The sequence below is a fragment of the Nycticebus coucang genome, chromosome 3 (assembly GCF_027406575.1).
Source record: "Nycticebus coucang isolate mNycCou1 chromosome 3, mNycCou1.pri, whole genome shotgun sequence".
Classification (NCBI taxonomy): Eukaryota; Metazoa; Chordata; class Mammalia; order Primates; family Lorisidae; genus Nycticebus; species Nycticebus coucang.
The window spans coordinates 122,208,075-122,224,193 of record NC_069782.1 but is presented as its reverse complement, the minus strand read 5'-3'; the positions used below and the strand labels follow the sequence as shown (position 1 = coordinate 122,224,193).

Sequence of the window (16,119 nt, the reverse complement as noted above, 5' to 3'; positions counted from 1 at the left end):
CAAGGTACAAATTACTCCATTGTTCTTATTTCATTTGCCTTTACTTGGGTACTTCCACTTCACCAGAGTTTATCTTATCATAGAATTGGTTATTTCAGTTTCTACCAATCTTTTTAAATATAATGTCCTACACACAAAAAAAGTACAAGATACATGAATAAGTGAAAGAAACTGACTCATAATTAAATTTTAAAAAGCCAATGAAAGCAAACATATAGGTAGCCTAGATCTTAAAATTAACAGGTAAGAAATTTAAGGTAAGGGTGGGAACATAATGCTCATGCCTTTTGGAGTCAATTCCAGCACTCTGGGAAGCCAGAATTTCTAGACCAGCCTAGACAACATAATCTCTATAAAATTTTTAAAAAACTAGCTGGGTATGGTGGCACACTCCTATAGTCCTAGCTACTTGGGAGATTGAGGTAAGAGAACTGTGTGAACCCAGAAATTGGAGTTTACAGTAAGCTGTGATTATGCAACTGAACTCCCGCCTGGACAACAAAGACAGACTCTGTTAAAAAAGAAATTAAAGATAATTATTATAAATGTTATAGAATCTAGTAGAAAAGGTAATCAATATGCATGAAAAGATGGGATTTTTAGCAGAGAAACAATCAACAAAGAAGCAAATAGAAATGCTTAAAATAAAAAGTAAAATATCAGAAATAAAGAATTCATTCAAAGAGTTTAACAGCAGACTGAACAAGGAAAAAAAAGACTGAACATGGAAGAAAAAATAATATATGAATGTGAAGATGAACAGAAATTATGCAAACTCAAACACATAGCCACAAAGAATGGAAAAAGGAGAAATAGTGTCATATATCAGTTAAACCATGTTCACTTAAATTTGAAGATAGGTCCAAAAATAATTCAAATTGAAACACAAAGAAATGTAAGTTCCTAAAATTTATGAAACAACATTAAGTAATCTCATATACACGTATAACTGGAGTTGGAGCAAAAGAAATACCAGAAGAAATGACAGAAAAAAATTTCCAAAAATTAATGCAAGAACAAGACCCTGTCTCTACAAAAAAACAAAAATTAGCTGGTGTGGTAGTATATGCCTGTAGTCCCAGCTACTCAGGAGACTAAGGGAGGAGGATTGCATCAGCCCAGGAGTTTGAGGTTGCAGTGAGCTATGATGACACCGCTGTTCTCTAGCCAAGATGACAGAGTGAGACTCTGTCTCAAAAAAAAAAGATACAAGGTAATGAAATTAGAATCGATCTAATAACAATGTCATTAAATGTAAACAGTCTAAAAGCACCCAGGTAAAAAGCAGGGACTGCCCACTGGATTTAAAAAAAAAAAGTAGGACCCAAAAATATGCTGTTGACAAGAAAGATATTTGACACAGAAAGACGGACATGCTGAAAGAAAAAGGATGTCAAAGGATCTCATGCAAACACTTAAGTATGTAAGAATAACTATAATGACTACATTAATATCAGACAAAGCAGAATTCAGACCACAGAATACATTACCAAAGGTAAAAAGAGACATTTCTTTTTTTTTTTTTTTTGAGACAGAGTCTCACTACATTGCCTCAGTAGAGTGCCAGGGCATCACAGCTCACAGCAACCTCAAACTCTTGGGCTTAAGCGAGTCTCTTGCCTCAGCCTCCCAAGCAGCTAGGACTACAGATACCTGCCATAACACCCAACTATTTTTCTGTTGCAGTTATCACTGTTGCTTAGCTCCCAGGCTGGATTCAAACTTGCCAGCCTCAGTGTATGTGGCTGGTACCATAACTACTGTGCTAAGGGTGTCGAGCCTAAAGAGGGACATTTCATAAGGATAAAAGGCTAATTATTAAAAATTTTAAAAAATCATAATTGTATATGCAGCTGATAACACTTTGAAATATTAGTAAATAATGTAAAATGGAAAGAACTAAGAGGAAATAGGCAAAACAGAACAATAACTGAAATTTTTATAACAGAAAAGGAAGAAAGGCCTAAAAATCAATGTTCTCCACTACCACTTTATGAATACAGAAAAGAAGAACAAATTAAAATCTCAAGAGTGGAAGTAATAAAGATTAAAATGGAAATATAATAGAAAAAACAGAAAATAAAATCAAATGTTCACTCTTTGAAATCTCAATAAAACCGATAACCACCTACTAGACATATCAGAAACAAACAAAAAAAGACATAAATTACTAACATCAAGAATGAAAAAAAGGTATATTACCATAGATACTACAGGCATTAAAAGGATAACTGGAGAATATAAACTCTATGCCTATAAATTCAGGAACTCAGATGAAATGGTTGAAGTCCTTGAAAACACACAAGATATAAAAACTGACTCAAGACAAAATAGAAAGTTTCAAAAACTCAGTATCTATTAAGGCAATGGAATTCATATCAAAATTCTGCCAGCAAGGCTTTGTTAAGAACAGAGTACTCTGATTATTTAAAACTGGTTACCTTTTTTCTCCTCTTGCTGGGATTTTTTTCCAGTCTTCACCCTCAGAATGTGGTGGGGTTCCTAAAAGTAAACCTCACAAAAGTATGGGAGCTCTTCTGGAGGTTAGGCCCCCTGGAGTTCAACAAACATATGCTTAATCACCTGACAAGTGTTCCTACCAGGCTCCGCCTGTATCTTCTGCTCCCAGTAAACTGTGATACATTATCCTTGCCTGTCTCTCCAGCTTCTTGAGCAGCAGTTTGACAAGTGACCTCAGTTTTCTAATGGATCTAAGGAAGGCTGTTGGTTTTCAGTTTGTTTCCTCTTTTCTTTTTTTTTTTTTTATAAGGACAGCAGAGATGACTTCCAAGTTCTTTACTCACCAGCCTATAAACTGGAAGTTCCTTATTTTTAGTCTTTTTTTCTCCCTCTTTTATTATTAATTTGTAGAAGTTCTTTATAAATTTTGAGTTCTGTCAGTAAACATACCACAAATGTTTTCTCCTTGTCTGTGACTTGCCTATTATTTTCTTAAAGATGTGTTTTAATGAACAGAAATTTTTAAAGTCCAATTTATTTTTTTCAAGGTAGCTTTTTGTGACTAATCTAAAATTATCTTTGCTCACCCTTATCTTTGCTCACCTAAGGGTTGTGGAGATATCATCCTAAATTTTCTTCTGGAAGCTCTATGATTCTAAGTGGAAAAATAAAGACCCAAATATATATAAGAAACACAAAGACACAGAATAAAAGTACAGGGACAGAGAAAGATACATCAATACCATACTGACACTAATCAAAAGAAAGCTACAGAAGCTATACCAATTTAAGATAAAACAGACTACAGAGCAAGGAAAATTATTAGGGATAAAGAGGAGCATTATAAAATGATAAAGTGGACAATTCTCCAATAAAACATAACAATCTTGAATATGTATGTGACTAACAAAAGAGGGCTAAACTATGTGAGGCAAAAGCTTATAGAAACACTACAATTGTAGTACTTGAACACCCCTCTAACAGTAATAAGTAATTGACAGACCCAGCAGGAAAAATTCACTGAAGACATATTTGAAGTAAGCAGTATTATCAATCAACTGGACTTCATCCATCAAGTGCACAATATACATTCTTTTCAAGCTCACATAGAACATCAAGAAAGATAACGATGTGGGCCGCAAAACATGTCTTAACAAATTTAAAAAAATTAAAATCACACAAAACCAATATCACACTTAATAGTGAGAAACAAGATGCTTTCCCCCATGAGATCAGAAGCAACGCAAGTATGTTCCCTCTCACCATTCCTATTCAATATCATACTGAAAGTTGTAGCTACTACAGTAAGACAAGAAAAGGAAGTATAAGGTATTCAGATTGAGAAGAAAGAAAGAAAAGCTGTAGCCAACATGATTGCCTAAGTAGAAAATCCAAATAATCAACGACAAAAAATTCTGGAATGTGTGATTATAACAAGGTCACAGGATACAAGGTTAATATACAAAGTCAAATGCTTTCCTATAAACTAGAAAGGAATAATTAAAATTTGAAATTAAAAACACAATACTATTTATATTAATACCAAAAAACAAAATATTTAGGTATAATTCTAAAAAAAATTATATAGGAGCTATATGAGATAAACAACAAAATTCTAATGAAAGTAATCTTTAAACATCTAAATAAATAAGGAGATATCCCATGTTCATGGTTAAGAAGACTCAATACTATCAAGAAATCAAGTCTTACCAACTTGATCTATAGATTTGACACAATCCTAATCAAATCCCTGGCAATTTACTTTGTGGATATTGATAATCTGACTCTAAAGTTTGTATAGAAAGTCAAAAAACCCAGAATAGTCACACAACATTGAAGAACAAAGTTAAAGGACACTACTCAACTTCAAGACTTACTAGTGCCTAAAGCTATAATATTTAAAACAGTGTGGTAAAGGCAAAAGGACTGACAAACAAGTCAATGGAACCCTATAGAAAACACAGAAATACACCACACAAACAGTCAATTGATCTTTCAAAACAGAGCAAAAGAAATTCAATGGAAAAAGGGTAGCCTTTTTAACAAATGTTGCTGTAGCAACTGACCTCCACATGCAAAATAAGTAAATAAAGAAATCTAAACACTGACCTTCACTTTTCACAAAAATTAACTCAAAATGAATCACAGAACTATTAACAAATGTAAAACACAAAATTTTAAGACTAGAAAATAACATAGGAGAAAATCTAGATGATCATGAGTTTGGCAATGAGTTTTTAGAAACAACATCACAGCAAAATCCACAAAAAAAAGGTAAGCTGGATTTCAATAAAAGTAAAACTTTCTACTCTGTAAAGACAATTAAGAAAATGAATTAAAAACCACAGATTGAGAAAAAATATTTTTCCAAACACCTGATAAAGTACTTGTATCCAAAATATACAAGGAACACTTAAAATTTAACAATAAAAAAAACCCACCAAATTAAAAAGTGGGCAAAAGACCTGAACAGACATCTTGCCAAAGAAGATACACACATGAGAAGATGCTCACTATCAGATAATTAGCAAATTACAAATTAAAACAATAAGGTACTTCTATATACCCATAAGAGTAGGCAAAAATTCAAACCACTGACAATACAAAATCCTGGAAAGGATGTGGAGCAACAGGAACTCTCATTCAAAGCTGGTGGGGTACTAAATAGTATAGCCACTATGGAAGACAGTTTGGCAGCTTCCCCTCTTATAAAACCAAATATAGTCTTCCTATGTGATCCACCTGTGTCCCCAGGTGTTTACTTAAATTAATTGGAAACAAGATGTCTACAAAAACCTGTACACAAATGTTTATAGCCGTTTTACTCATTAAAACTTGAAAGCAACCAAGCTGTCCTTGGGTATGTGGATAGATAGATAAACAATGATTCATTCATGCAATGCAAGATTATTCGGTGATAAAAAGGCAAGTTATCAAACCATGAAAGACATGGAGGAACCTTAAATGCATATTGTTAGGTAAAAGAAGCCAGTATGTGTAGGAGGCCAGCCCCCACACAAACTGTGGGTAGGCCCAATGCTTCTGCAGTGATGAGGGAATGAAAGACATAAAGACAAAGAGACAAAGTAGGTTTTAAAAAGAGTGGGCCCAGGGGACCAACACCACCTAATGCGAGAGACTAAGGCCCATCTCTGGGTTAACTCAGTATTTATTACATACATTATCATTAAATCAGCAAATGAATAATCCGAGGGAGAAACAAAAGCCTACACTATACATCATCATTCTTTGTGGCATTACAATTTCAACTAAGTTACTATTTAATTAACTTTTGTAACCTTTACTGTTTCACTCTATACTAACTATAAACTAAAAAAACAGAACAAGGTGAAGAGAACAAAGAACTGGACTTAGAAGCAGGATGCAAAAGCAGTCAGCAGGTTTGACCATGCACACAGTTTCCAAAGGAGGCAATTAAGTCTCCAGACCCCTGCAGGGCTGACAGGCTAACACCATACCCATATCCAGCGTTGGGGGAGAAAGAAGCTGTTCCTCTTATCTAACCCCAAGAGGCTGTTCCTCTTATCAGGGAGCCAGCTGCCCGTACTATTCCCAGGACATCTCTCAATGGCTCATTTGCCACTACAGACCTTTGTACAGGCTCTCTGTAGGGGACAGGTCAGGCCTCAGTAAGATATCTCTCGTCCCTTTCTCCAAGACTTGTGCTGTCATGTTCAACACTTTTGGGGCTCCCAACAAACACTGTGGTCTCCCTGCACACATACTCTCTTCAGAATCCATATCCTCTATCAGTCCTTTATCCCTTGCCTCACAATCCGCATTCCTTAACTGATAGAACATTTTATAAATTCCAATTTAACTAAATAACATGATTGCCTAACATGATTGCATCAAGAGGACAGCCTCCTCTGCCTCTACTCCTCAGCCTAGTTCTCCCACATTTCTACCCACAAGTATTAACATGTTATATCCAATATGATTTCAACTATCTGACAATCTGGAAAAGGCAAAACTATAGAAACAATACAAAGGTCTAGCAACTGGGAGGGGTTTGCAGGATAAGGGATAGGGAAAAAGAGGAAGCACAGGGAATTTTTCAGGCAGTATCATATGATACTTTAATGCTGAACACATGATATTATGTATTTGTCAAAATTCATAGAACTATACAAGAATACTATACAGAGTAAACCCTAGTGTAAAGTATGAACTTTGGTTAATAACAGTACGTCAATACTGGTTCATTGAATGCAATACATGTACCACCTAATGCAAGACGTTAACAACAAAGAAATTGTACATGTGAGGAAAAGGAAAGTATATGTGAACTCTCTCTACTTTCAGTTCAATATTTCAGTAAACCTAAAATTGTTCTTAAAAAAATCTATTAATTAAAAAATATAAGCAAAAGATTTGAAAAGATACTTCACAAAAGAAAACACACAAGTGGCTAAATAATAAATGAAAAGGTACTCAACATTAGTCATCAGAAAAATGCAAAATGAACCACAATGAAATAATTTACATTTACCAAAATGGCTCAACTAAAACAGACTGACTAAATATCATTTGTTGGTAAGAATGTGGAGCAAAATAAAATTCTCATATTATTGCTAATGGAAATGTAAATGATACAATTAAAATAGTTAACATCCCAGGGATCCTCAAACTGCGGCCTGCAGGCCACATGAGGTGGTGTGATTGTATTTGTTCCTGTTTTGCTTTTTTACTTCAAAATAAGATATGCAGTGTGCATAGGAATTTGTTCATAGTTTTTTTTTTAAACTATAGTCTGGCCCTCCAATGGTCTGAGGGACAGTGAACTGGCCCCCTGTTTAAAAAGTCTGAGGACCCCTGATCCATAACCCAACAATGCCACTCCTATATATTAAAGAGAAATATAAACATATGCCTGCCAAAAGACTTGTATACTAATTTCATAGTAATCTTATTCATAATACCCAAAAACCTGGAACAATTCAAATACTGGTGAATGGATAAACAACTCTTACTATTCAACAATCTAAAGAAACAAACTCTGTAAGAACAGATAAATTTCAAAAATATTATCTGAAATAAAGATCATTTCATTTATATCAATTATAAAATACACAAAATTAATCTATGGTGATAGAAATAAAAAAGTTTTTATTTCTGGAGCAGAAACAAGAAATTAGTTGGAAAAGGGAATAAGGGAACTTTGTAGGGGTAAGAAAAACATTCTATATCCTGTTTTGGGTAATGTAAGAGAATATAAGGAAAGCTCTTAAATGGTAATAATATTCAATATCTTGATCTTGGTGGTTACACAGGTGTGTTTACTTTTTAAAATTCATGAAATTGTAGACTGATGACTTGTGTATTTTTATGTTACATTAAAATAAAAATGTCAACCTAAAAACCTACTCAGCAAAAAAAATAAAAAATAAAAAACTGCACTATAAAAAAAATATTTTTACAACACATCTTACAGAAAAGGGGCCAATCTCCAAAACATACAAAGATTTTTAAGCCTACTACACCAGATATGTTGAACACAAAGTAATAGTGAAACAACTAAGTTAAAGATTCAACAGGAATCAAAGAAGTAAAATTCTAGCTTAAGATTCAAGATTCAGGGAATCATCTGACTGTAAATCTAGACTTATTTTAGAAAACAAAATTGAAGTGATGGTAACTAATAAAAGTTTTAACACTGTGCAAGATAAACCAAATACATCTGTGGACCAGTTTGATTTTGTAGGTCACTAACTTGCCACTTTTGGTTGACAAGAAGAAACATCTGTCCATGTCTACTATCTACATTATTACCTTATGAACACTCACCCTTAAGACAATGTGGCAGGGTACCATAAGTCCAAGAAAAGGAAAGTGAGGTTCTAAATAGCCAATGAGGTGGCAAACTAAATACATACTTTCACCTTTGCTTCTTCTTGAACCATCAATAAAACAATAGTGAAAACATTCGTTTTTGTTTTTTTTTTTTTTGTAGAGACAGAAGTTTACTTTATGGCCCTCAGTAGAGTGTCATGGCATCACACAGCTCACAGCAATCTCCAACTCCTGGGCTTAAGCAATTCTCTTGCCTCAGCCTCCCAAGTAGCTGGGACTACAGGCGCCCACTACAGTGCCCGGCTATTTTTTTGTTACAGTTCAGCCAGGGCCGGGTTTGAACCTGCCACCCTTGGTATATGGGGCCGGCGCCTTACCAACTGAGCCACAGGTGCCGCCCAAGCACTCGTTTTTTAAAGCACAAAACCAAAAAATGGACAGAAAAGAAGAAAAAGGAACAATAAAATTTTAGAAGGTGGAAAGCTAATGGATACATAGTAAAGAATTCAACAGCCCTGAGAAAGCTGAATCCTAAGCCAACAGTTGAGAAGCCAAGAATAATCTAATTTATTTTGTAGAATCCCCAAAAGATTCATGAGTTGACAGGAATCCTACTACTTCTGGAAGTAGGGGTGAGAAAGGATTAAAAGAACGAATATGGTTAAAAATCTGCCAAGAAGCAGACCCAGACTTTTGCTGTATTAGGCTAGTTACCCCCTGTTCCTGTTCCTGTAGAAGGGCCTCACTTCATCTCAGCTTTTTGACACTTTTATATCTGGACATCTTCATATTTCTGTAAGATATTCTACCTAGATAATTAAGTCTTAAGCCTTAACCTTTTTTACATAATAGCTCTTGTGTTTTTGTTTCTTACCTCTTTTTCTATAACGTGAAAAGCTAGTCCCCAAAGCCTGGCCTTGCCCCAAAGCATCCAACTCTGTGGACTCTTGATCAATATCATGATTCACAGGCCTGAAAAAAATTATCCATCCTTTCAAATGTTATCTGTGGAGATGCCCTACTCATACATTGTCCCTCCTCTTATTTCCTCCGTGGATCTGCTTATTCAAGATGGCCTTGATCCTTCTACTAGTTCCAAAGTAAAACTACCTGCTTCCGTAAAGCACAGTATAGAAGGAAGATAAGATCCATGTCAAGAAACAGAGATCAGAACCATGTTCCCTCTGATCCAGTTGTGTGCACTCAGATTTCAGAGACAGAAACACCTCAGCCTCCAGCAGATTCAAGAACTTTCCAACATTCTGAACCTTAGCAGCAAACAGATCAAAGCCTGGTTACAGAACCAGGGAATAAAATGTAGGAGGTGGCAGAAAAAAGTCTGGCCAAAAATAGCAAGTGTGATGCATGGCTCAGCACATACAGGAAACCTAGGCATATTTACCTTCTTACCACCAGGAACGACCCTCTGGAAACTTTCCAGGATAGAGCAACAAACTTGAAACAATCCAACACGAAGTAACCAAAATAGAACAGCCAGTCTTGGAGCACCCCTTCTTAATATAATCAAACCTGGTACACTTAAGCCTAGAACAATCAGGACTGGAACAATTTGTTCCATAATTGAGGTGATGCTGTGGAGTCCTACATACAATTCTAGAGAAATTCTCCTACTAATGATTTAGAAGTCACCTGGAAACTGCTAGGGAAAGCCATAATGTAATACAACAAACCACCAGGTATTTTAGTACCATACAAACCATGAGTTAGTCTTAAATTAGTCCATGAACATACAGCCTGAAGACATATACAAATGAGCATATTATTCAATCATGATCTGAGCCAGGGCTGAATTCCTTCCTTTCTCCTAGGATTTTAATTATTTTAGAGCTGTGTATCTCTGCCTTGATTATCTTGGTTCTCACTCAGTCTACTGTGTCAGCTTGGGGTATGGGGTATGATTGGAGTCTAATCAAAGAGGTTTCAGTAATTTAGGCTGCTACACCCAGCATAATAAAAGCAGTATCCAGCTATAGATAAGTAGATATAATACTAGTTTGGAGATCTTTAGAATTTAGAATTTAACTTCAAGAAAAGGAAGTAAAAATACAACAACATATGATGAAGGATAATTCCTATTTTCTGGGATTGGGAGGCTTTACTTATTTAAAAAATACCTCAATATCAAGGTGAAGGGTTAAGCTGTAATGTGCTCCTCTGATTTCCTCCACCCCTTTCCTCTTCTGTATTTTACCACAATCCCTAACTTGTTCATTATACTCTTAGTATTTGTATATGAATATGTTACATTTTGCTACAGCAGCATATCAGTACCAGTTTGACTAATTTAAGTACAATAAACAAAATAGTCACTAAAAATAAAAACTAAAAAATAAATCAGACCTCAGATTCTCTGCCCCACTTTAGGCATCTGAGCAACTGTCCTTCTTCCATCTTGGCAAAAGACTAAAGAGACTAAAACAAATTATTTCTGAAAAGGTGACACCAGCCAAGGCTGAGAGAAATACTAGTGTGAAAACAAAAGGATTACTAATACTAGATGCCCTCTTCCCCAACTCAGATTCCATAATTCCAGCAGTCAGATTTTCACCCTCCAACAAAAAGACAGGAGATGTGTCCTCTAGGAAATCTGACCAGACCCAGAAAAAAGACATTAAGGTATTAATTAATATCAGAGGCTTTACAGCTAAGCAGTACAGCCAGATAACCTTCAGTGAAACTCACAATCAAGTCCCACCCACACACCAAGAGTTTCCCATCAGGTTTTTATGTCCAATGCATTTAATATGCATAGTCAACCAATGAATTACCACACATCTGAGAAACATCTCTAACAAGAAAGGCAGGCCAGACACAGTGGCTCATGCCTATAATCCTAAGCACTCTAGGCCGAGGTGGAAATCTCTTGAGTTCAGGAGTTCCAGACCAGCCTGAGCAACAGCAAGACACATCTCTACTAAAAACCGAAAAAGTAGCTGGTTGTATAGGCCAGAACCTATAGCCCCAGCTACTTGGGAAGTTGAGGCAGGAGGATTGCTTGAGCTCAGGAGTTTGAAGTTGCTGTGAGCTAGGCTGAGACCAAGGCACTGCCACCGCAATGACAGAGCAAGACTCTTATCTCAAACAACAACAACAAAATACGGGAATGAAAGGTGGAGATAAAAACTAGAAAAAAAAACCTTAGAGGGAACAAACTGTGAAAGATTATATATCTAAATTCTTGGAGAGCTAAGAGAAAATAATGCAACAATGAATTAAGAACCGATTACCAGGAAAAAAATTGAACATCAAAAAAGAGTTTCTAGGCTCAGTGCCTGTAACACAGTAGTAACGGTGCTGGCCACATACACCAAGGCAGGCAGGTTCAAGCCCGGCCCAGGGTAGCTAAAACAATAGTGACAACAACTGCAACAATAATAACAATAACACAAAATAGCCGGGCGTTGTGGCAGGTGCCTGTGGTCCCAGCTACTTGGGAGGCTGAGGCAAGAGAATCATTTAAGCCCAAGAGTTTGAGGTTGCTGTGAGCTGTGACACCACAGCACTCTACCAAGGACAACATAGTGAGGCTCTTTCTCCAAACAAAAAAAAAAAAGGAGAGAGAGAGAGCACTCCTAGAAATTAGAAATCAGGTAGCAGATATGAAAAAAAAATCAAAGTTGCTTTTAGAAGATAAAAATGAAGAAACCTCACAGACAGAAAAGAAAGAAGACAGAGATTTAAAAATGTCAAAGAAGGGAGAGATAAGAAAATGTGAGGAACATTTTCAGTGGGTAGGGCACTGGCCCCATACCAAGGGTGGCGGGTTCAAACCTGGCCCCAGCCAAACTGCAACAAAAAAATAGCCAGGCGTTGTAGCGGGCACCTGCAGTCCCAGCTACTCAGGAGGCTGAGGCAAGAGAATCACCTACGCCCCAGAAGTTGGAAGTTGCTGTGAGCTGTGTGACACCATGGCATTCTACTGAGGGCGACAAAGTGAGACTCTTGTCTCTTTAAAAAAAAAAAGAAAAGAAAATATGAGGACCAGCTAGATGTCCGAAGCTCAGTGGTTAGGGCAGCAACCACATACACTGAAGCAGGCAGGTTCAAACCCAACCTGGGCCTGCTAAACAACAATGACAACTGCAACCAAAAAGAAAAAAAAAAATAGCCAGGCATTGTGGCAGGCACCTGTAGTCCCAGCTACTTGGGAGGGTGAGGCAAGAAAATCGCTTAAGCCCAAGAGTTAGAGGTTGCTGTGAGCTGTGATGCCACAGCACGCTACCCAGGACGATACAGTGAGACTCTGTCTCAACAATAAAAAAAACAAAGAAAGTGGGTGGTGCCTGTGGCTCAAGGAGTAGGGCGCCGGTCCCATATGCCGGAGATGGCGGGTTCAAACCCAGCCCCGGCCAAAAACCACAAAAAAAAAAACAAAGAAAGAAAAAAGAAAACATGAGGACCAATCTAGAAGATTGAACATTAATACCTGTCCTACAGAAAGCATCAAGAAAACAGAAGGAAAACAATATTTCAAGAAAATTTTATAGGGCTTAAGGACATTATCAGTTTCCAGATTAAAAGAAAGCTCACCAAATAATACCCAACACAATAAACCATATCAAAGCAAGTCATCAGTACGTTATAAACCACAGAGGACAAAAAGAAGATTCTAAAAGAGAGACAAGGTAGGTCATAAACTAAAGATGAGAAATCATACTTCATACTTCTCAATGGCATCCCTGGAAGACAAAGAGCATGACAGATAAAGGGTACGTGCATGTGGGGGAAGGGGGTGGTAGTAAACCCACCTAGCACACAGATCTCGCTTTCCAAATACTGCTACCCACACTAAAAGGAGGCAGACAAAGTACCTCAAAGAATGGCCATTCCCAAGGCAAGAAAAGTACAATGAGAACCTGGAACGTTTTATTGTATAATAAGCAAAAAAACACTCAAAGGTAAATAAGGACACAGGAAGTGGCTTGAGAGGTTTCTCTAACCAAATTTGGAACAATCTGTGCATCAAAAGGATATCAACAGTAAATATGACATTTATTTTAAAAATCCATGAATCCATAGCAATAATCAGAAAAAAAAAGATAGAAGAGAGGGATAAAAAGGAAAAGCTCTTCGTTATATTAAAAAAAGGCAAAAATAAAAAAATTTTAAAAAGACAATAAACATTAAAGAAATGACAGAATTTTTTTAACTCACCATTTTATAACCCCAATATAATAATAGATTAAAGCAATAATACCAAAATTACTGAGTAAAAGGATGTCAGGAAACAGGACACAAAAATACCACACACCACAAATTACTTATTAATTGCAAAGATGAAAATATACCTTTTCAAAAGAAACCTGGTTGTCATCCCTTAAACCAAATGATCAACTTAGCATAACCTAGAGACACAGCACATGCCTTCTGATGTCATATAATGCAAGGTACCCAATATCACTTATCTCATGCTATTGCCAAAGACTTCTGACATGAATCTAAACATAAGGAAACAATTAAACAAACCCCAAATTTCCTTCTCTGCATGACAACTGACCTTTCATGAAAAGTAAAAAAAAACAGGCAGACTGTTTTGGATTAAAAGGGACAAATACATGAAAACTAGTGTTTTCAGAGAGGAACAAAGATATAATGCATTTTGGGGATAACTGGGGATATATAAATATTAGATTATATTACTGAAAAAAGAGATAATACACCAAGCTAGAAAACAGGTAATACTACATGTTAGTTATTTAAAGATATAAATATAACCAGTTAAAAAGGGTTAAAAGTTTTTGCTCCTATAAAGAAGAAATGATGAATGGGAAGTAGAGAGGGTGATACTCATTTTTTTTACAACAAACATATAGAACTATTATCTTAGCCTTTAAAATATAAGAATGTATAATGATTTAAGAATATATATTAATAATAATTATATATTATATACACTATATATTATATATTATACATATAATAATTATATATATTATATTTGGTATAATACATTATATATTAATGTATATATTAATAATATGGGGGTGGCGCCTGTAGCTCAGTATGTAGGGTGCCGGCCACATACAACGAGGCTGGCAGGTTCAAACTCAGCCCAGGCCTGCTGAAACAATAACAACTGCAACGACAACAACAACAAAAATAGCCGGGCACTGTGGCAGGCACCTGTAGTCCCAGATACTTGGGAAACTGAAACAAGAGTTATCACCTGAGCCCAAGAGTTGGAAGTTGCTGTGATGCCACAGCACTCTATCCAGGTCAACAGCTTGAGACGCTGTCTCAAAAAATATATATATACACACACACATATACATAAGAGAAGACTGTATTTCAGGAATAGTTTATGGCTTGTTTATTAATAAGGAAAAAATCATTCTACTAATTAGCATCAACTGGTAAAGTCTAAAAAAATTCAGTATATAGCACTATGAAGCAGGAGAGATACAAATTTGTATATTATGCATTCTAAAAATTAAGTAGTTATTAATAAACCAATAAGAAATTTTTTCCCTGTTCCAAATGTGTCTCATTCATTTTGGTGTCTTCTATGTTACTTTAAAATTGTTCAGCACTACATCTAATCCTACTTTAAATTATTTTTCATTTGCCATGTATTCACTCGTATTATAAAATAAAATGTGAACTACACTACCGCAGATTGTCAAAAAAGCCTATGCTTCGCTTTCCTTCTACACTAGGCACTTAGCCCTTGCTATGGTTTGGATATCTGACCCCCCTCCAAACCTCATGTTAAAATTTGATATCCAAAGTTGGAGATGAGGCCTAATGGGAGGTATTTGGGTCATGGTGGTGGATCCCTCGTGAACGAATGGCTTAGGGACTTCCTGCCAGTAACATAAAGAGTAAGTTCTTGCTTTATTAGTTCCCAGGAGAACTGGCTGTTAAATCCAGCCTGACACTTCCCTCCCCTCTCTCTCTTGCTTCCTGCCTATTTGATTTTGAATCAAATACCAAATGTGTGACCTCTGCACATGCCTGTTCCCCTTCTCCTTATGCCATGAATGGAAGCCTCCTCAGGCCCTCACCAGACGCTGATGTTGGTACCAGGCCTCGTGTAGAGCCAGTGGAACCATGAGCCAAATAAACTTCTTTTCTTTGTAAATTACCCAGCCTCAGGCTTTCCTTTATGGCAATGCAGAAAGACTAAGACAACCCTTGATAGTATGCAATGTTAATACGTTGGTAAGTTAATCAATATTTTCTCATTCCTATCGAGTTGTCCTTAATATTATCAATCCTCGATATCATTTATAAAGGGCAAGGATTCATAAATAAATGGCTAACATTTGCTTTACTAGATTATCTTGATAAATGGATTGTATCCACCAAGATTAGTGTTTAAGAAAAAAACCAATTCACGATTCACTATAATTAACAGTAAGTTTATCTGTGCTTTCAATAATAGGAAAAACTTCTTATTTAAAACAGAAGGAAAGAAACCAACTCACCTTTTTGCACTCATCTGTTCTTTTAGCTTACTGTACATTTCCAGCACTGCATTAAAAAATACAATATTTTAGCTTTCAAAAGGAAAAAAATATTTTGAGAAATGAAAATTAGTACAGCAGAGAAGAGTATATTATAAATTCGTTAGTCTTCCCTGCATTTTGAGTTAGGCTGATATTTCCAAATAAAATATAATGAAAATATATTTTAATTTCCATATATATTTGAAATTACATATATAAATATATTATATTGAACCTGGAAAACTTACATAAAATTGTATGCTAACACTTATAATTGAGACAGTATCCTGCTGACAATTATCCTATTCAGAAATTACTAATATTTTAGTATTTCTTCCTTGAAGCAGAATTTTCAAGTTTGGACTTTACTTATATG

The 16,119-nt window shown here is 35.8% G+C and overlaps 1 protein-coding gene across 5 annotated transcripts in view; it reads right to left on the bottom strand.

Annotated features, from left to right (window-relative positions):
- EXOC6 (exocyst complex component 6) overlaps positions 1 to 16,119 on the bottom strand; it is a 232,339-nt gene that overhangs the window by 150,883 nt on the left and 65,337 nt on the right. For 4 of the 5 annotated variants that reach the window (XM_053582721.1, XM_053582723.1, XM_053582724.1 and 1 more), the window contains one exon: positions 15,723 to 15,768. The exons of the other annotated variant lie outside the window; for it this stretch is intronic. In XM_053582721.1, coding sequence (XP_053438696.1) covers positions 15,723 to 15,768 — 46 coding nt within the window. The remainder of the gene's footprint in view (positions 1 to 15,722; positions 15,769 to 16,119) is intronic. 5 annotated transcript variants of the gene reach the window in all.